This window comes from Hylobates moloch, unplaced genomic scaffold (genome assembly GCF_009828535.3).
Source record: "Hylobates moloch isolate HMO894 unplaced genomic scaffold, HMol_V3 SCAFFOLD_7, whole genome shotgun sequence".
In the NCBI taxonomy this organism is placed as follows: domain Eukaryota; kingdom Metazoa; phylum Chordata; class Mammalia; order Primates; family Hylobatidae; genus Hylobates; species Hylobates moloch.
Window position 1 is genome coordinate 105637787 of NW_026652282.1, and position 22246 is coordinate 105660032.

The 22246-nt window shown below is 36.5% G+C and overlaps 1 protein-coding gene across 1 annotated transcript in view; it reads right to left on the reverse strand.

The window, feature by feature from the left end:
• Positions 1-22246, reverse strand: part of TENM1 (teneurin transmembrane protein 1) — an 854513-nt gene that overhangs the window by 261619 nt on the left and 570648 nt on the right. Inside the window, exons 9-13 of the mRNA XM_058441351.1 lie at positions 20721-20920; positions 19038-19248; positions 13822-13923; positions 12268-12462; positions 9117-9317 (exon numbers count right to left, since the gene is read on the reverse strand). Of these exons, the coding sequence (XP_058297334.1) occupies positions 9117-9317; positions 12268-12462; positions 13822-13923; positions 19038-19248; positions 20721-20920 (909 nt within the window). The remainder of the gene's footprint in view (positions 1-9116; positions 9318-12267; positions 12463-13821; positions 13924-19037; positions 19249-20720; positions 20921-22246) is intronic.

Consider the following 22246-nt stretch of genomic DNA (forward strand, 5'->3'; position numbering starts at 1 on the left):
CAGGGAAATATATATGTAAATCAAATCTCTGGAACAGTCCTGTAGGTATTTTGTACCATCAAAGCTCAATATGCAATCCAAACTCTAATAATGACCCTGGATCATGGCCATAATGATGAAATAAAAAAACACTGGCATGTATTTGGAGAAAAAAATAATACAATCAGATAAATGCAGGATATTTTTATTGCAGGAATAGTATCATTCAGCTTATTTGGGGTGAGCATAGGGGGTACTCTTCTATATCTCCAATCACCTGATTTTGGAACACAGGATTGGGACAATTTATTCTGATCCTTCCCTATGGCCACTAATTTTTGCACAATTGAATTATGGCTTCCTTCAACCTCTCTCAGCCATCTCCACCATAGAGCCTTTCTACTTTATCCTCCCCTGTCAGGGAATTTCCATGGCGCAGGGCAAGCTGTAGTGGTAGACACTTACTCCATACGATCTCTCATATACAGGGACAGACACATCTTGTAAATACTTCCTTTTGGGATCTATTGTCACTTCATATAGCTAAAAATGAATTGAGAAAAATGACAAATAGCCAATGAATCTAGAATTCAGAATAAGAGTTGAAGGAAGGGGAATAATGAAATACAAGATTTACCTGTTTTCTTTTGACATTTCCATTGGTCTGTCCAAATGGATTCTTACTGTACTGTACTTTATGTAAATAAACACGCACTCAGGCTTACTCACATTTTCTTGCTTCACAATTGCCATCTTATTTAAATATATGTCTCTGGTTTGAAAAATAGTTTTAAAGCTTTAATGTCTTGGAACAGTTAGTAGAGTTAGCTCAGATTTATAGAGAGGCAGCTGCAAACTTAGCTTTTACTTCAAACTTGTCAAATTGTCAAAAGTTTCACTATATATTGCATTGTTGCCTGCTAATAATGGTATAACGTGTGGTTTTATTGTCTCAGAACAAAAATGTAAAAGATGTCTTTTGAAAACATTTGATATTTGATGTGCTTTAAATTGCCTTACAATCTTAAATTACTATATATATATACATATAAAAATTATAAAATCTTATGGCCATTAAATGAACTTTTGTATAAAGATAAAGAATTTTTGGATCTGAGACCATTTTGTGGTTCAATTTCTATTTTCATTTGGGCCAAAAGAGGCCTGGGGTGACAAATCATCTCTGAGTTGAATGTATGGCTATGATCCTACTATAATAGTGTGATTTTTTTCCATTTCATATCTATCTCCCAAAGATATTCCTGTAGATTCAGTCTTACACACTTAATTTGACTTGGAATTGTCTTAAGAATGCTTTTGAATTGTATTTCTAGTGCCACCAATGAATTTCATTTACTTCAGTAATCTAGAGTTAATGTTTTAATCTCACTGTAATGTTAATGAAATAGCTACCATGTTTTATGCAGATGCTTGTTTTATTTAACCAATCAAATCAGTCACCTTAATGTTTATCTCTTATTTTTTTACTGAGTAGAAAAAGAATTATTTTAAAATAAATGTGAGCACAGGTTGTCATACTTTGAATATCAAGATGAAAATAATGAAGCCTACATATGAATTAGGCATAAGCTTTTTGTCTTTTATCCACTAAAAAGCACTATAAACTCTCCTATCATATTTCTGTGACTACCTATATTTTAACTCTTTTCTTGCCCCATATGATCTTCAGAAATGAACTCTAAGTCCAGGGAATTTGTGGCATTATGATAATATTAACATTATTGCTAACCAATAGAAACTTTTTTTTTTTTTCTGAGAACTCAGTTACTCTTTCTAAGAAACCCAGGTGTGTGTCCAAAGCTGCAGAGAAGAATGTACCTGCAATCCTAGGTTCCTAATATGGTGACATTAACTGTCTCTTTTTCTACTGAAGATGCTAAGTTCTAGATACCTTATATGTGAGTGGACTTTTCCCTTCAGTGGCATGATGAATAGCTCCATAGTTATCCTCATGGTGTGTGCATTACATTTTGAACAAAGATTCTTTAACAAATGGCATGTATGAGCCTGCTGTAACTGTTATGTGTAAAGGAAAAAAAAACACTGTGTACACATGAATCATTTCATAAGACCTAATACATTCCTAGAAATTGCAGGAAAATGATGCATTATATGTGCTAGACACGTAGAGTCATGTGAAAAATCTTTTGATTATTGGCACTTTCAATAAACGGGAGAACTAATAATGTTTTTAAAGCATATGGTACTTGTATAATCAAGGAAAGTTTCCTTAGCAACAACAATTATATAAACCTCTTACAACCTCCTCCTCTAATTATCTGTTTTATTAGTAGATGCATATCATCATCCATTAGGGAACACTTCAAAACATAATGAGACATTGTTATAATGAAGATATACACACATACATATGTTTATGTGTGTGTGTATGTGTATCTCCATATATAAAGGGAAATCCTCAAATAACATAGTCTATATATCAAAATGTGGATGACCTTATAATGAAAACAAAGCTATTTACAATTAATAAACTCAAGAGAGTTTATGAACTAAATCTATGAACCACTCATGATCAGTGTCAATAGTTCAATATACAGTATTAAGAATCATAGATCTCAGTGTTGGAAAAGACCTCATGGGCCATTTTGCTAATCTTCCACTATTTCACAAATGAGGTGGTTAAGACTAAAAGAAATTAAGTTATTCAAGGTCACTGTGTGTGAATACATGCACACCCATATACTCATACCTTTCTGATAGACAAGGTGGACACATGTCAGAGGATAGTGTAAAAAGAAATATCCTTATAACAAAGCCTTCTGACATGTTAAGGAACTAACCTTCCTTAGAAGGGGCACATCATGATAATACCTTATATGATTTCTGCTGAATAGCAAATAGTATGTTCAAAAGACCCTCAAGGCCTAATGCTTCACATCTCTCCAGCTGATTAACCCACTTCTAAGATACAGCATAATAAGAGAGGACGGTAGTAGAGAAAGGACAAGAGTTAGCCTCTCTATTAAATGCTTACCACTTATAAATTTTGCTGTCAGTTATTTGCAAGTAATGATAGAGGGAGTGGTTCAAAGGAGGTTTCATCAAGAAGAGAGGAGTACAAAGTTCTAAACTGCTTTTATGCTCCCTTTCAAAGACTATGTGACCAGGAGAAGTCAGATTTTACAAAAGGAATATAGCAGATACATTGTACAATGCTGATCTCAGAGGCTAGGGCCAATACCCTTATAATAGGCTAAATGTGTTACTGAGATTTCATGATAAGGAGTTACGTTTTAAGGGAGCATGATTTGACCTGTGGTATATCCAAATCTAAAGCACATTATAACAAGCTTCTATTGTATTCCTCTTCAGGTATTTTTAAAGAAGAGTTAACCTTTGTGAAGTGTTGTGAGGCCATCAGGTTAAAGAAGCCTATATCAAATATCATTTTAGAGCTGTTAACAATACTCAATGTACCTAGAAATACAGACCGAAAGTAATCAGTAAACCATTCACTATAGTCCCCCTGGTATCAGAGCAGCACAGTTAACATGCTAACAGCTAAGCTTCATGTGCTTAGTGGAAGAAAATGATCAATGGCAAAGAGCATATCCACCTTTGAAATGACATGATCCATTATAAGAATCAGATGTTAAATTGCTTCCTGTACTGAGCACACTCAATTAAAAGTCTGCACGGTGAGATCATCTCGATGGTTAAATATGCTCTGTGGGAACAACCTTTATGGAGCTTAAAAATCACAGAAGGACTATTCCTACCATGACACTGGAGATTTGGAAGGCATTTCCTTCCCTTATTTTTCAATCTGCTAGTTTTATTAGGAAGCCTTTTGCCTGAGAGGCTGCTGAGTTTTGGGTCATACCTATCCACCCTTTTGCTTCTGTGAACAAGAGATGATTCTAGTGATCTTTTTTTTTTTTTGTGGTCCAGAATGGATGAATGTGGCTTTGGTCCAGACCTCTGTACAAAAATGTGTCATTTATGTACTTGGTATTTGATGTCCTTTATCTCCTTTTCAGCAAACTAATCTATTCACCTGAGTTCTGTCTCCTTGTCTAACTTTTCCTTCTTCCTTTGGCAGGAGTAGGGCCTGAGGGCTGAAAAGAATGCTAGACATTACATAAAATCAGAAGACCTGGTTTCTTCTGGCAGGTTTGCAATTAGCCAGGTCTATGACCTTGGACCAATTATTTAACCTTTCTGGTTCTCAGTTTCTTCATGTTTCAAAAACTCATATATTTCTTGTTCATTTTTTACCATCTGTCTCTCCCTGACAGACTGCAAGCTCCATTAGTGCAGGAATCTTTGTTTTCTTCACTGATATATCCCAAAAGTGTAGCAGATGGCACAAAGAAGATATTCAATGAAAATTTGTTTAATAGATGAATATTTCACATCTCAGTTAGTAGTGTTACCATTCATCCAGTCTCCCAATATAGAAATCATGGAGTCAGTGAAAATTCTTGTCTCCCCTTATACCCACATAGTCACCAAGTGCTATTTTCTTTTTTCTTTTCTTTTCGTTCTTTCTTTTTTTTTTTTTTTTGAGATGGAGTTTCGCTCTTGTTGCCCAGGCTGGAGTGCAGTGGCGCGATCTCAGCTCACTGCAACCTCTGCCTCCCGGGTTCAAGTGATTCTCCTGCCTCAGCCTCCTGAGTAGATGGGACTATGGGTGCATGCCACCATGCTTGGCTAATTTTTGTATTTTTAGTAGAGACGGGGTTTCACCATGTTGGCCAGGCTGGTCTCAACTTCTTGACCTTGTGATCCACCTGCCTTGGCCTCCCAAAGTGCTGGGATTACAGGTGTGAGCCATCGCGCCTGGCCCCAAGTGCTATTTTCTAACCCCTCTCATGTCTGTCCTGTCCTTTCCATCTACACTTAAATTCCCTTATATCAAGTTTGCATCATTTTTTGACTATATTCTCCAAACCATTTACAGAATGACTTTGCTAAAATGCAAGCATGGTCATGACACTACCCTCTTTAAACACCTTAAATGGCTTTCCTATTGTCCTCAGGGTCAAGTCCAAGCTCCTAGGCATGTCATACAGAGACCTTCACGATCTGTGGTCTTTTGTGATCACTTCCTCAACCATCAGTAAATATTAAAGACTCTTTGCACATTGTATCTCTCTCTCTATCTTTTAGCATTTAGTGCAAGGTATTTTCATCTTTATTCACATTTGCCTCCCCAACTATAGATGTTTCATCCTTCTTTGTATACTATTGCCTCACATGCTGTCGGAGACATAATAGGGGCTCAGGCTCCAGAAATGTTAGGCAAATAAACAAGTAAATGAGGAGGTTTTGACTAGTGCGGTAGTTCTCACACTGTGAGGCAAACTGCTTAACTTCTCTGTGCCTCAGTGCATTAAAATTCATAGGGATGCTGAGGTGGATGGAAGAGGAACATTTAATGAACATTGAATCAGATATCTACACTTTTTTCCAGATCTAATATTCTATAGGGCTATCATTTTTTTTTCCCTCATCATTTCATTTGTTTTGGTGGGTAAGGGTTGTTTGGGGTGAGAAAGGAGTGGGGTAGGGTTTAGGGTACTTCATCTGGAAGAGAGAGAAGGAGGGGGCAACATACAGGCATGTTCATAATTACCCTTTTCCTTCCCTTCTGTGATTTTCTTCTTGGCCAACAAGACTAGTGCATGTCTTTGTGTATTAGGGAGTAGGAATGGGCAGGGAAAGAGAAACTCTCAGTACATTGAATTTAATGTTAACTCAATGGAAACACAAATATTTGAATTTATGCAACTGGAGAGTAGTACATTACCAGGAATTTTACCTAATTCTAAGGCATCAGGAAGGGCACATAAAGGATGTGAGTGATCTGAGGGAGCAATTATATGATTCAGAATCACTGTTTGATCAATATGTATTTATTAAATCATATATAAAGAGGCAAGCTTTTGACTCACTGTAAAGCACCCTACCATAGTAAAGACATTAATGTTGGTGTTCTCTAGGGTTCTGATTTTCTTCATTCTCATTTTCCACACTCCCCTGGACAGTAGCTTGCATTCCTGTGGTCCCAACTATGTTCCAAATATTTATCTCTAGCTCAGGATTCTTCTCTAATTTCATTCTTGACTATCAACCCCTCGCTGGCCATATGCAGGCGGGATCTGCTGCAGATGCCTACGACACAGCATGTCCACAACTGAGCTCACCATAGCTGGCCCCTCTGCCCCAAACCTACTTTTCGGCCTATGTCTTTTCTCTCTCAGTTGGCGGCACTTACTTTTACCTAGTCATCCAAAGCAGTTACCATGTCTCTTTTCTCTCCATCTAGCGTGGTCATTCCTCTCTAGTTTGTTTCCACCTCACCATTCTCACAACTACAGCTTCAATTCAGGCCCTTCTCACCATCATGCTCCTTGACTACTCCAATAATCACATTGCACATGTCTCTTAGTTCCTTATATCATTCAGCTACAATTGGTCTTCTCAGTGGTCTATCTCAAAGGCGGTTTGTTTTAAATCACTCAATGCTTTCCTACTGCGTCAAGAAGAAATGCAAATTCCTCAGCATAGTGTGTAAATAAAACTCCCTATTTTCTGGCCCCTGCTCATCTCACCAGTTTTATCTTCTTCTGCACTCCTAGGCTATAGCTATACCCAATGGCTTGCAAGTCCCCAAATGTGTCATTTAGATGCATAGCTCTATTTCTTTGTTTAAACTGCTCCTTCTGCCTGAAATGTTCTTTCCTCTCTTGTCCATGTGATAAACATGCAATCATCATTCTGGTGTTAATTCAAATGTTAAGACTTCTACAAAGCCTTACCTGACTGTAAGGCTTCTTCTCACAAAAATAGTCTACTGCCCCCTCCTTTGTGCTCTGTGACACAGCGCCCTGGACATGGTCCAACAATGATACATTTTTATACGTGGTGAGTTAGATAATAAATTTTTAGAGGACAGTGCAGTATAGTGGTGAAATGTATGAACTGTGAAGCCAGAAGCTGTATGATTGTCTTTGGGCAAGTTATTTCACCTCTCAGTGCCTTGGTTTCCTCATCTGTAAAGTAGGCATGATTATCATACTTACAGAGTTGTTATCAGTGAGTTAATATATGTACAATGCTTACAATAGTGACTAATACATAATAATTATTATCTGTTTGCTATAATAATAATATTAATATTATCATTTTAAACTTAAAGCTCTAAGCCATGATAGTGTATCTGAAGCATGGAAGGATGGAAAGTATTCGATAACATTTAGTAAGTAAATTAATAATCAAGTTAGGTCCCTACTGTACAGTCTCATAATACCCAGAAACTTTCCCTTTGTAACCTTTTTCTAACTTGTTCAATGTCTCTTTGACTAAACTGTGGGATCCATTTGTTCAAGGACCACATCCACCTTGTTCACTACTATAACCCTAGCATCAAGCACCATGCCAAGCACTTAGCAGGCACATGTATATTTGTTAGACATAAAGGTTATATGTGTATATAAGGATATAGATATATATGGTTTTTAAGATTTTCATTTTAGCTATTATTAGATTGCCTTTAGCATTTTGATTATTTTCGGAAATTGTGAAATGTATTCCTCTTTCCTGTATTACGTCTATGTGAGGCAACAAAATTTCAGTGAAGTATTGTTAGAATTGCAGTGAATTATTATGCTAAAATTAAACCTTTTAACAGAGACATTCTCCTCTTTCCTTACAGTGTAGGATCATAAGACTTTTCAGCTCATGAGCTAATCCAGTGGTACAAAAAGTCCCACAGTGCTTCAATCCTCCCTGCTTACCACATAATTTTACATCTTTAACAAAATTCATAGGCAGAGGCTTTCTAAGAGTTACCACGTATTAATTCTACTTATTTAATGAGTACATGGTTTGAAGAAAAATGGTATAAAGAATGACTTGTTATTTTTAGTGCTTATAATTCAGGTGAAAAGACAAGCCATGTGCACACATATCTACATCACAATGTTTTCTGTGCTCTTTAGCAATGTGCATGGTAAGATTTCAGGGGATCCTGCCTGGTGCAGTGGTTCATGCCTTTAATCCTGCCACTTTGGGAGGCCAAGGCAGGCGGATCACGAGGTCAGGAGATCGAGACCATCCTGGCTAACACGGTGAAACCCCGTCTCTACTAAAAATACAAAAAAATTAGCTGGGCATGGTGTCACGTGCCTGTAGTCCCAGCTACTCAGGAGGCTGAAGCAGGAGAATCACTTGAACCTGGGAGGCAGAGGTTGCAATGAGCCAAGATCGTGCCACTGCACTCCAGTCTGGGCGACAGAGCGAGAATCCATCTCAAAAAAAAAAAAAAAAAAAAAAAAAAAATCGGGATCCCCATTGATGTGATCAGGAAACATTTTATGGAATGGCTAAAATTATAATTAGTCTTGGTGGACGGGTTGGATTTCACTAGGTGGAACTACAATAGCATCTCATGAGGAGGAAAAGGCATGGAGAAAAGTATAAAAATATGGTTCATTAAGGGTAAGGAGAGCACATAGATTACTTTGGCAAAGGAAGGATTTATGCAGGAAGCAAAAATAGAAGATAGGCTGGAGAAAGATTTTTGGAACAGTTTGTGGTAGGCTTTTGATCATAGACTAGGATACTTGAAGTTTATCTACAGATAATGGGAAACTATAGAAGATGCTAGAGTAGGGAATGAAAAAAGGAAAGCAATGTTGTAGGAATAGCAATTGAGTGGCAATATAGCAATATGTAAAATGGGATAGAGTTCCTGGGCTAAGTTGTGCTTTTAAGTGGTGGGACACCCAGTAGAAATATTTCGCAGATGGTTGGAAATGCCAGATTATTTGAGTTTGGGAGAGATATAATTGGAAATAATCTGCATAGAACTGACAGTAGGAGACTTGGGAATGTATTAAATAACTGTAGGAGAATACAAAATGAAGACAGAAGTTCAAGCACAGACCTACAATGAAAAACAAGATGAAAAAAATAGGTAACAGCGTGTTATAAATAAAAGTGCAGTAAAATACTAACCTAGGACATACCTGGAAACCTCTTATGACTCACAAAGGTGTACAGATCACATTTTAAGAAGCACTACCTTAAGGAAGGAACAGGTAGAATTTAAGAGTAGAGGAAGGAGAAGGAAATAAACTCCACTACACCTGTTGAGCAGTCAGATCCTGTCCACTTGGGATCACAGCTGCATACTCCAGCGTCCAGAAGAAAAGTTCCATGTCCTGAGCACTGCTCTTGACATACAGGAAGTGGTGTTTCACAGTTAACTCCTCCCCAGCCAGTAGAACAGTGACATTCTCCTTTTACACAGATGCCATGGTTGGAACACATTGGGTCTAGGCAGTCCTCTGAAGGCACAAAAAAGTGGGGGGGGAGGGGTGATTAATAGTGAACAGGTATGGCCAACATACCTTAGTATGATGAAACGGAGATTACATTGATTTCCTAGTTTTATATCATCAATGCTGCTTTAATTAGGCAATAAAATGATTCTTGCAAACACTCTGTCCAAACCATATTATTAACACTTCAAAATATGGTCGGGTATCATAATGGTTGTAACCTAAATTTAGAAGGAGAAGGAAACCACACATGTGCTGTGTGAAACTGTGAACAGTGTGCAGTACCCCTACACAAATAAGAGGATGGAGTACTGTGGGCCTTCAACAGGAATTGCTCAGCTTCGCAAAAAAGCCCAAGAGTTTTTGCTAAGTCATTCCTTATCCTTTCTGAAAGTGGCAGCAGTAGCTCCCAGAGAAGACTTTTACTTGATATGTCTAGAGGAGTTTATATAAATTTTTGAAATTTGGGTTCTTCAAGGTATTGGGTGAGGTGAACGCTGTTGCACGAAATAATAAAATTTACATCAATTTATTATAATCTCTCATTTATTCCTTAAAAGTACTGAAAATGTAATATTTTAAACTTAACTTAAAAATTCATTTCTTCATGGCTTCTCCTTCTATGAGAACGTGGTGACATAGTTTTCAGTGTCTTAGAATATCACAGACCCAATTCCATTTGTCTCTGATTCTGTGAGTCTGGAAATTTTTGTATACATTCTAACAAATGTGTATACTGTTTTAGAGGTAGGTTCTTATGCTTGCCTGGGGGAAAAATTGTTTTGTGCTTTTAACTAGTAACCATTCCATGGGAAATAGAAAGGTTGATTTCCAAATTTCTAGTCTTTCCATACAAATAAAATGAGACTAAAATAACTAATTGTAATGAGGATGTATGATTTGAATTACTTTTCCAGCAATGCAAATAGACTGTGACAACCTGCCTGCATTTCCAAGACTGCCTAGTTTTAGGGTGTGGCTTGGGTCTGTGGAACAGAGTAAGTCTAAGTAAGCACTGTTATAATTGGTGTTATTGCCACTATAATTAGCCCAAGATCTTGGAGTCATTAGCACAATACTTTATTATCTGAGCTAACAAGCAAATAAATACTAGAGGGTACATCTAATTTGATTCATGATTTGAAGAGAGAGGGAAAGTCCAAAGTATAGAATCTGTTTTCAGAAGGCCATTTTGTTATATTAAAGAATAATAATTTTAATAAAGTAATATTTAACTTAATATAGCCTATTTTATTAAGAAGCCTGCTTCAATGTATTCATGGAAGTCATATTTAAATCATTCATGTCATATTTAATTTAGAAGCACAAAATCATATGGCCAAAGGGGCCAGGCAGGTGGCATACAGGAAGGAAATGGGACATATGGAAGAAAAAAAGGGTGTGTTGGGAGCAAACTGAAAGCAAGTGTCCTTTTAAAAAGAACTGCTGCTACTTGGCTCCAGTTGATTGCCACCACGTAGCAATGTGGGCCCAGGGTCACCAGATTTTCTAGTGTTTAAAGAAGCCAGAAATAGGAATTTTCATATGGCACTTCTCTATTTTTAAATTTTGGCAAATAAGTCACATTAAACAACAGCAACAACAGCAACACAGTGTGAGCCAAACAAAACCCATTCAGTGGCCTGGTTCAGCCTGTGGGCTCCTGCTGCAAAGTTTGACTTAAAACATCTTTTTTTTTTCTATTGCATTGGAAAAATTTATACCATTAAATGTACTGAGCATTATTCCTTAATATCTTGATTATTCTACAGATATTCCCAGTGACCCTGGAGAAGACTAATTTAAGTGAACTCTTTTTTAAACTGCTTACAAAATTTAAATTAGAGGGGTCTAAATTAATTAGATTACATGTTTTTCATGGTAATTTGTAGATGTAATGGTATTAACACTGTGTGGGTCTATATAGCATCTGAATTTACAACTTAAATATAATTATTTCAGTTGGATCACCATAAAAACATTTTCTGAAAGTAACTCTGAAACTCCAGTGCCTTGTCTAGGCCAAATGCCATTTATTGGAGCAGATATAATCGTCACACCAAAATTCTACTATTGCTAATGGGAGGTGAAAAGCTAAAGTCTTGCTTGTTCATGGAATGGAATGAGATTAAACTCTTTAGAATGCTGTGTAATAGTCTTAATGAGCCATCTTTAAAAAGCAATTATTGTGCATTTTCAGCAGCCTCTTTCCCGAACAACAGTTATGATGAGACCATCTCCCATGGTAACGGTTTAATATTATTTCTGAAATCAGTCTTGTTTGAGGAATGTGGCATGAAAAACGTCTGATTACTAGTGAACTTATTTTCCAGTGTGTCTCTTTAAATGATAAAACTTGCCATTTCAAAATTTTGGGGGGATAAAGACTCCTTTGGGGTGAATTTAATATAAAGGCATGGCTTTGAAACTCATTAGTAGTAAGCCTGCTTCCTTAGGCATGGAGGTCAAGTTTCAGCATGAGGCATGTAAAAATAAATAATATAAAGCAATAATAGTAATGGTAATTACAAATCACTCCCAAAGAAAACATTTGCAAAATGGCTGCAAACGTGCATATATTATTATTTTTATTATGTGCTTTAAAGTGAGATGTAGCATAATGCACTCTGTAATAATGAAAGCATATGAGTTAACACCTAAAATCATCAATATGGACATTCTCAAGCTATAAAATAGTGAGAGAAATTAGGGATGTATAATACTATTTTTCATTATTGCTCTGAAAGTGTCACAGATACAGCCTCATGTATAACATTAGAATCTGTCAGAAGAGACAAGAGCTCCGCTGACCCAAACCCTCTGCTGCATGTACTAAGATGCTGAGCATTTATTGTTTGCAAAGGCCACTTGCATCTCTACTAGGAGAACAGAATGACACCTTGGACAACTGAGTGAGAGAAAAGCCTGAAGCAATAGATTAAAATGGGATTCTGACCTTCCTCGCATATTTCTCCTTTGTATCCTGGCACACAGATGCAGACTCCCATGATGCAGGTGCCGTGGCCAAAGCATGTTGGATCAATGCATTGTTCTTCTGGAACGTCACACTCTGGCCCCTTCCAGCCATGCCGGCAGACACAGTGTCCTTTCTCGTATTCTCCATTGCCACCACACAGCACAGGGCAGGAATCTGAAGGTTGGCAAATGAACTTGTAATGTTCTCATAATGCTTTCAAAGTCTCCAAAGAACAATTCTCTATTGATTTTTGTATTTCAGGCAAAAAATTGTACTATTTCTGTCTTACTCTGTATTAAATAGGCACATGTTCATGATTACAAACAGAATTTTCCTTTTACGGGAGTGAAATAAAGGTAAATTAAAAATATCCTGAGTGGAGAAATTATTTCAAGTACTTGCATTTGATCTCACCCTACTCTTAAACTGTTATTATTTTAAGCTAGGATTTTTCTTTCTTATATTTTTCTTCCTGAGGGAGATGTGTGTTTACTTTTAGGAAGCAAAATCTGAAAATTTAAAAAGCAATAAATAAAGTTATTAATGTTATAAAATATTATCTTTAAAAAGTTGTGTAATTAAATAGATTTCTATTGGACAGATGTCTGTTCCCATAACACACTGTGCAGGCCTTTATTAGAATGCTAATTCTGCTTTGTCATTGTTAGTCTCCTTATTAAAACTATGCGCTTTTTGAGGACAAGGCCTGTATTTTTTGTCTTATTGATTTTTTAATACCAACCATCACCTCCACACTCAACCCCCACCTCCTCAAGATCTATCATGGTGCTGGGAACCTAGCAAGTGTTTTAGAATTCTCTACTGAATGGAATTTAATAGAAAGAAACGAAGCGTCTGAGAAACCTGATATTAAAATATTAGCAGACTGGGAACTTTAAGAATACAGTGAAAATGAGCAGAAAACATCTCTAAAATAATAACTGTAAGTCTATGGGAAAACATGATGTGATTTACCTAAGTTTTTCAAAGATTAAACTATGGGCAAGTCCAGGAAGAGTGAAGTTTGCTAAGTTTGACTTCTGACTTTCCAGTCTTTACTTTGTAGGCTCCTTACTCATTTGGTGATACCCCATCCCTTCCACATACATTGGTGTGTATAAGCAGTTATCAACTTAGTTCACTTTTAAAGTCAGCTCATCATGAAATTAGTTTGTGAAGGAAATACAAGCATCACGTAGTGACTAGTCAGACAACCTATGTACAAATCCCAGCTGTTAGGTAACCCTGGTTAAGTCACTTAAACTCTCTGGCATTGTTTCTTTGCCCATAAAAATTGGATAATAGCAGACCTATCTCATAGAGCTATTGTAGAAAGTTGGAATTAAAAGACGGAACACAAACTGTTTAGAACAGTGCCTGGCATAGTAAGTGTTCAGCTTTTGGCAGCAGCCGTAGGGAACACTGCTGCTGTTGCTGTCACCACTACTAATGTTACCTACTATTACTACTAATTCTGGGTTATGAAATCACATCTATTTTCCCAAACCAATCAGAATAACAGAGCAACATTACCTCTAGCACAGTCAGGTCCAAGGAATCCCGGGAAACAATGACAATGGCCAGAGATACACTCTCCATTTCCATTGCAATTGGTTGAACAGTCATCCATTATTTCTAGTAATACAGAGAAAAAGATAAAAAAATGAACGAATCTCCAGGCTGTAGAGTCTTTATTTTTTTTTAAGTTGCAGGAATTCTGGACCTATGACAAGTTTGCCCTTTGCTGTTTGTGGAGCACTCACTGCTCAAAATCACATACAAAGATATCTGTAAGATGTCACATGCAGTACAAAATTATAAAAAGGGCCCTGGGTTTGCTGAATTGGCTAATCAAGAGTGGAACTAAAAAACATCATTATCTCTAAAGTACATAAATGTTCTAGTTGAATTGTATTCTTAAGAGACATTCATGATAAAGCTAAAAAATGTACCAGGATTACAGGGCATTTCTCAAAAGCAAAACAGGCTTTAAAATGTAACACAGATGACTAAGTCTACTGTTTATTTTTCAAATTTAGGTTTTAGCACATAAAGTTTCTTCTCTAGCAACTTATTTAATCTACTATCTCGATGGCTTAAATATGATATTCAGTATTTCATTTTCATTAATAAGTGACAATGGAAGGCTTTTAAAGTAAGTGTTCATATTAAATTCACCACCACTAAAAGCATTAGAACCTAAGTATTTTGTTGAGAAATGCTTTCTAAACTGTAAATGCTTATCAGTTTTCTGCCACTAATTTCCTTTCAATCCATTCTTAGAGAAGAATAGATTTCAGATGAATTGAGATGGCTTTGAAGGTACCGATAGGTAGTTCTGGTGATATAAATACGTACCGTGCAACAGAACTTTTATAAGACTTATGGTAACTTCTCTGAAAATCTATAATATTATACAAATGTCAGTCTCTCTGACAACGAGGTGAAAAAATGTTTGTATTTTAAAATTGTGTTTGAGCACAATAATGATCAAATTCTAAGTCTGAACTATTATGGTACCTATGCTTTATTCTCGCAGGGTTTTTTTTTGTGGTGTGTGTGCGTGTGTATGTGTGTGTGTGTTTGTGTGTGTGTGTGTTTTATCTTCTCCTCATTACACCTTTCTATAAATTTCTCATATTCAGCATTCTTGGACTCTGAGTTTAGTGTTCTGGCTATTAAACTCACACTTTTCTTGTGTACCATTTTTTCTCTTTTCAATCCAAATCACCTGCTTCACCAAGTTTCACTTGGATAAGCTATTTCTGATTAAAAGGAGAGATTCTAGGAGGTGGTCCTGATATCTTCCACTGAACAATAAGAGTGAGAATTTATAATGAGGGTTGAGAAACAGCATTTCTACAATTGTGGCTTGTGCATTACTTGTATCAGTAGATCACCTGGAGCACTTAAAATGGAGATGCCTGTGTTTCAGCTCTAGATCTACCAAACCTGCTTCAGAGGAATGCAGCCCAGTCATCTACATTCTGACAATCACCACATGAGAACATTGAGAACCAATGCTTTAAATAGTAAACTTCCATAGTTAGAGAACTTTGTTCTAAATGTTGCATTTTTGCCTTGAGAAGAATAAAAACAAGAAAAAGAAAGAGGTATCTAGTCCATTTGGGGGATTCTTAAAAAGCTGAGAATGAATCCAGTGGCTGGATAGCCACCCTATTATCAACTGAAGATATTATTTGTCTAACCATTATGTGAACACATGCCTTTTGCGGGTTTATGCCAGTCTGGTCCCTCATCACAGTGTTAGAAAACTCAACTGGATAAGCAAGTGACACCTGACATTCACTTAACCACACCTGGGCTGACTGAAATGTAGCATTCAGCAAAGAGCCAACTATTTTTAACTCATTAAAACACTAGTTATCATCAGAAAATCACTAATTTACTTAACAAGTAGTTATGAAAAGGCATAAAGAGACTTTTTATCATTCAGAGATGGAACAATTATTTATCTGTTTTCTACTTATCTAGCTTCCTTGTACCAAGCAGTAGTGCCACTTCTTAAATCTACATTTGAATTTCCCCCACGCTGGATGGTTAGTAGAAGGCCACAGAGGAAGCTTTCAAAAATAAATATAGTTGAATTTAATTTCATACCAGATCCTATTGGAAACTTTATGGAAGCAGCCTTGTGGGAATGTAGCTCTTCTGGAAAAAATGTTTAATAAAGCTTGCTATCAAAATAAATAAAAATCCGTACATCTTATTGACTTATTTAAGAACTGTCCCTGAGCTCAAAGGGCTTTACAAAGCTTAACCCCAGCAATGTAAATGAGAAGAGAAGGCAATATAGGCTTTGGAAGCTGCCACTTCCACTGGGTATCAAAGAGACATTGGAACAGCCGAGGGACTCCAGGAGGAAGATGGCTGCAAAAGGAACACATAAACAACTAGCGATGAAAAAGAATGTGTTTTTCTATTTATGTTGGCCTCCAGTAATCTTTGCCTTCTATCTTTTAAATCTTACTTCAGAATTACTTCCTAGAGTCCAGTTCCTTAGAGGTGAGAATAATTTTGAAGTTCTATGTTTAAACCCTGTTCTTATGCTACAGTCAAAAGCCCCTTGATATTTGCATCTGCGCTGATGATAGGTTTTGTTTCTGGTAGTTATTCTCATGGGAGAAACTACATGTAATGAATACTCTTATAGAATGAGTATAGTCTAAAGGGTATGGAATTTGGAATCAGACATACTGGTTCTCAAATTTCAATTTTGCTACTTGCTGTCTGTGAGACCTTGCCAAATTATTTACTCTTTCCAAGCCCCCGTTTAGTTATTTGTAATATATGTATCACTATTCCTGAGCTATCTGGGTTGTGATGAGAATCAAACAAGATAACTGAGTGTAAAGCATCTAGTACAGTGCTTGTGCAGAGCGGCACTCCATAAATGCTATCTATTATCCTGCTACAGAGCAAGTTGCCTGAGATTAAGGGATATTGACAATGCTGCCTATACTACTGGAAAATAATATATAATAACTTAGGCCAGTATATGATCTATATTAGTCATTTAGTAAATGTTAGTTATTAATTGTCTTCATCCTTGTTAGTAGCAGACCAAATATAGTTGAGATCAATCAACTGATTCTAACATTATGATGAAATAGATAAATGAGCAGCGTTTAGGGCAAATTCATACAAATCCGACTGTGTTTAATCAAGTATATTGGCTTCTTTTTACTCTGATTAAGATAAACTTCAAAAACAAAAATAAAATGAGGAGGTCAGGCATGGTGGCTCATGCCTGTAATCCCAGCACTTTGGGAGGCTGAGGCGGGTGGATCATCTGAGGTCAGGAGTTTGAGAGCAGCCTGGCCAACATGGTGAAACCGTCTCTACTAAAAACACAAAAATTAGCTAGGAGTGGTGGCAGGCGCCTGTAATCCCAGCTACTCGGGAGGCTGAGGCAGGAAAATCGCTCGAACCCAGGAGGCGAAGGTTGCAGTGAGCCAAGATCGTGCCATTGCACTCCAGCCTGGGCGGTGGAGAGAAACTGTCTCAAACAAACAAACAAACAAAAAAACAAAAAACAAAAAACAAAGAGGAAAATTTAGGGTGAATGACTTACAAGCCTTTTGATTTGGGGAAAATTTACTTGAGTTTTCTTTAAGTGGAATGGTAGCAGAAACGTTTCTGTTGCTTCTAATTTTAAAAAGACAAGAGAAAAGTAAAGAGTCTGACTTGCATTAAGCAAAGAGCAAATATGTTGTTGTATATGAAACTGACAGCTTGACATGTGGATGATATGAATTGGATCTCAAAGTTTAGGTTCTTTGGGGGAGGAAGTAAGGGACAGGAAAAAACCTCTAAGCACGTTTCTGGGTCTATTGATTTTTGGAAGGTTAATAGATCGGTTAGTGTTTTAACTTGAGCTTAAGTGTAAGAATAACAGGAAGACAGAAAGTCTTCACAAATATTTCATATCTTCTAATTTATCTAATTTTTAGGAGAAACTCAACCTTTCATAACTCCTCGACATGCACATTATTAAAATTAAGCCTCTATAGAAAAATGCCATGAAATATTCATCCGTTGAAACTGCCCCACTGAGCCTGTCAACAGCAAAACAGTGACATGACTGAAAAATTTATTTTCTATTTTAACAAACAAATATTTTGTCTTTTGAAGATATGAGATCAGTGGAGTTTTTCTCTAGGGGAAACATCATCATTTCCATTGTATTGCCTTTCTGATTACTTTAGGAGAAAGTTTTGATAATCTTACGGCTGAAATACCATTTTCTACTGACTCAAGGTCTTCAGCATCAAGTAAAAATAGAACATAATTGTTAAAAAGAGCAGATGGTATATCTATTAACAGTCAACACATATTCCTAAACATATGGCTGAACAGGTTAACTAAAGGATAAAGTGGTGAGAATTGTATTGAAAACTGACAGCTGTAAAATATTTTCTTGTCTTTTAAAAGACATGTGTTTTAGGAAAATTCACACAACACGATACTGTGTCTATGAGTTGTTTATTTTCAGGACTCTAAAATTGCTAAGGAGCTCAGCTTTATTCACACAAAGGGTCACGAGGACTATTTATCCTAAAATGACAAAAGAGTGAGATGTCTGAAACTAATTAGGGTGAAAGTGAATGAGTATAGGCAGGCATTGCATTAAAAAGAACATGTTTTAAAAGACTCTGAGCACACTGGAAGAGACATTGTGATGAATTTCAAACTAAAATATTCTATAAGAAAGGGCTTTGAATGCCTCAAGTTATTATCCTTAATATTCTTCTCTAAACAATCTTATGTTGTATTTTAAAGCCCTAATGGTTCTAGAATCAGTTGTTCCAAAGAAGAACTGTACTGATACTAGTTTTTTCTATTTGAAAAAGGTATTCATTGCTTTTTAAAAATAATAGAACTTAAATTAACTTGCTTATTCCCCTTTTCACTGAAATTGTTCATCTACGTAGCCTTGGTAATAATATTACTAAGGTAATTATTCCTGTTGAGAGCACATAAAAAGATGTATGGCAAGTGTCCTAGAAGAGCAACAAATAAAGTAGCATTAAAACAAATCTTAATCAGCATTTAAACAACATCGATGATAACAACAATATAAACTTTTATCATAGTAACCTTTCCTCAATAATGACTTCAACTCAAAGTGAGCAATAAGCTTAAATAATCCCCAGGACACTGTCGTCACTGATTGTGTCTTTCTAGGGTTGAACTGTCAATTCAACATATTAGGCAAAGCAGCTTACCAATTGCTGTAGTTAACACGAATACTTGCTCCATCTTTTTTCCATCATTGTAAAATGCCAGATACCAAGGTCCTTGATCCATATACTCTATGAAACCTGTCTCCTGAAGCGAAGTTAAGATCAGGTTCCGAGGGGAGTGCTGTGTATCATCAGAGCCCTTGGAGTCCTGCTTGACCAGCTGTTTGCCATCCATTAGTTTTACGAAATCAAACTGGAACAAATACAAACATAAAGATGAGCCACTGCTTTTTCTTCTAGACTGATAAACATCCCTAACTTCAACTGCCCTATTTCATACTTCTTTGCTTTGAAGGTGAGCAAATTGGAAGAGGAGGTTATCAATTTTTAAGTATATTTAGACTTGGCCAGGCACAGCGGCTCATGCCTGTAATCCCAACACTTTGGGAGGCGAGGACAGGAAGATCACTTGAGCCCAAGGGTTTGAGACCAGCCTGGGCAACAAGTTTTATAAAAATTTTTTAAAGTTTTTTAAAGAGCATATTTAAACTTAAAAACATATTATTAATTATGAAGAAACCCTCACTGTAATTATAAATATTATAAACCTTTCAGTTTGAGAGTATTCAAAATAATTGTTTAAAAATGAATAAATAAAAAACAGAAAGAAATCTTGTTTAGTATTATGCAGGACAATCTTGACATTTTACTAAAGCATCTGACAGAAGATACTTGAAAATGCACCTTCCACTCATAAATATTACTGTGACCTTCTCTACAAAAAAAAACAGTTGTATAGTTTTTAAAATAAATAAATGAACAGTCAAAAATTTGAGAACATTCATCATAATTTACTACGTTTGTGGGTGACATATTTACATATTCAAAAGGCCCCTCCTCTCCATTTTTTCTAATCAGTTGACAAGGACCTGGCACATGTTTCCTTGAACATTTATTTTTTGAATCACATTTGAATGCATTCTAATTCCCTTTCTATTCTGGCCCAGAAGGTAAGGTTGTTTTTTAGTTTGTTTCTTTGTTTAACATGATCTCTTGACTAACTGAAGGTAAGGTTTTAACTACAGTCATATCTGTTGGGGAAAAAACAAGCCCCAATGTTTGATTACTTTTTCTACTTCTTAGAAGAAGTAGTGCTCGAAATGGGTTCATGTGGGGAAAAAATAAGGAGAAGAAAATAAGAGAAATGAGATGCTTAAAGTTTATGGAAGGGCTATAAAAATCATAGAAGTTTTACACATTTACACATTTAAGTTATTAACAATAGTAAAGAAAAATTTCTACCTGTAAGACAAAACCTAACTTTTTGACTAATTTCTCACTAATTTCTGATTAATATGCGTTCCTTCATTGGGGAAAAGGGGACACAGATGTATGAAATCAGTGAAGGGACTGTGGGCAGTAAAGCTAAGCAAGATGAGAGGTCTGGGAAGCTCATGAACAGCCAGTTCCAGGAAGCAGAAGTCAAGTTTAAAGGGTATTGTCTTAAACTTTCTTTTCTGAATCTGCTCTGCTAAATGTTATTCCTTATTTCTCCATGTCATTTTTTTCATTAGTTTCAGTGTAATTATTCTGGGTATTTATTCATGACAAATATTTTTCTATCCTTACCTTTGACAACCACATATTTCACAAATCAGAAACCCTGAACTGTTCAACCCATCACCCTTGGAAAGGGTTTAAGAAAATACCTACAATATCAAATACCTGAGTATGTGTAGGTGGAATGTTTCTTCTGCCATAAATTCCCAGCAGAGAGTCCTTGGCTAAAGAAATATTGAACTTCAGATATATTGGATGGTGGATAGTAATCTGGAAACGCCAGAATAAACCAGGTGGAATGGTCTGCATGACCTGTGCACCAATGTCAACTTCTCCAGTGTCTATCGCCCGTCCCTTCTGAAACACTAGTTTTAAAGGTAGAGAAAATTACACACCATGTTAATCTTAATTTATAAAGCAATGGTTTTTAGCTTTTCAAGAACAGATATATCAAAATAACTTACTCAGCTTTTTCTTCCTCCCCACCCCATTTGTCCTTCAAGGCCTTGCCCAAATTAAGTATCTTCTAAGGAGCCTTCCCCAACCACCCACTATGTCAGTCTCTCTCTTCTCTTCAGATCCTATTGCATTCATTTCAATCAATTTCACTCCTTTTAACCATTATTTACTGAGTGCTATCTTGGTAGCTGCAAGAGATACAAAGATGAGTAAGAGGCAGTTGCTGCTCTCAAGGAGCATCGAAAATATCAGGGAAAACAGGACAAGCACATATAACCTCACTGTAAAGAAAAATAAGTGCTCTGTGTATTTGAAAGAGGGAAAGTTATTTGGTTGGAGGATACTCCTCATCTCTAGCTGTCTCTATCCTCTTTATCTTCTTTTATTTCTCCTCAGCACTTATCACCATCTAACATACTACATATTTTACTTATTTATTGTTTAGTGTCTATTTTCCCTCAATAGAAAGTAAGCTCTGTGAGGACAAGAACTGCGGCTGTTTTATTCATTGGTTTATTCCCAGTAGAATAGAACAATACCTAGAACAATGTAGGCAACTGTAGGCAAAGAACATAGATGATACATATGTACTCATAGAACAAATGGATGAATGAGAAAAAGTCACTATGGGAAGTGGCATTGAAGATGAGCCTTAGAGGAGGACAAAGATTTCAAAAGACTTATTGGGAAGAGTGGCGCACGTGGAAAGGATGGCTTGAACTAAAAAGAGGAAAGAAACTGTAAAACTAAGGTGTAGGGTATGTGTCTATAGAGAGGAGCAGTTGGAGTTAGGGCTGGAGGGAAGAAGGAAAGCATGTTGTCTAGGGCCTAGAGGACCGGTCAAAAGGGTTTATTTAATAAAGGATAGAAAGCCATTAAAGGTTTTTAAGAAGAGGGAAGAGGTTTGGGTATATTAGAAAGGATAATCTTGAGGCAGAGGTAGGATGAATTAGAGCAGACGGACACAAGAATGACATAGGAATTATGGGTGATTCAAGTGAAATGACATGAAGATCTAAATTTAGGGTATGCCCAAACAGCTCATATAGAAAAACTACATCTCAGTGAAAAATAATTTCGTGTGGATGGAGAGAAGGAGAAGGTATGAGAGACAATGCTAAGGAAGATACTGCAGTAGAGATTCTCAAACTTTAATGCGTACAAGAAGGCAGTTTTTAAAATACAAATTCTGATTCAGGAGGTCCAAAGTCAGACATTTCTAACAAGTTCCC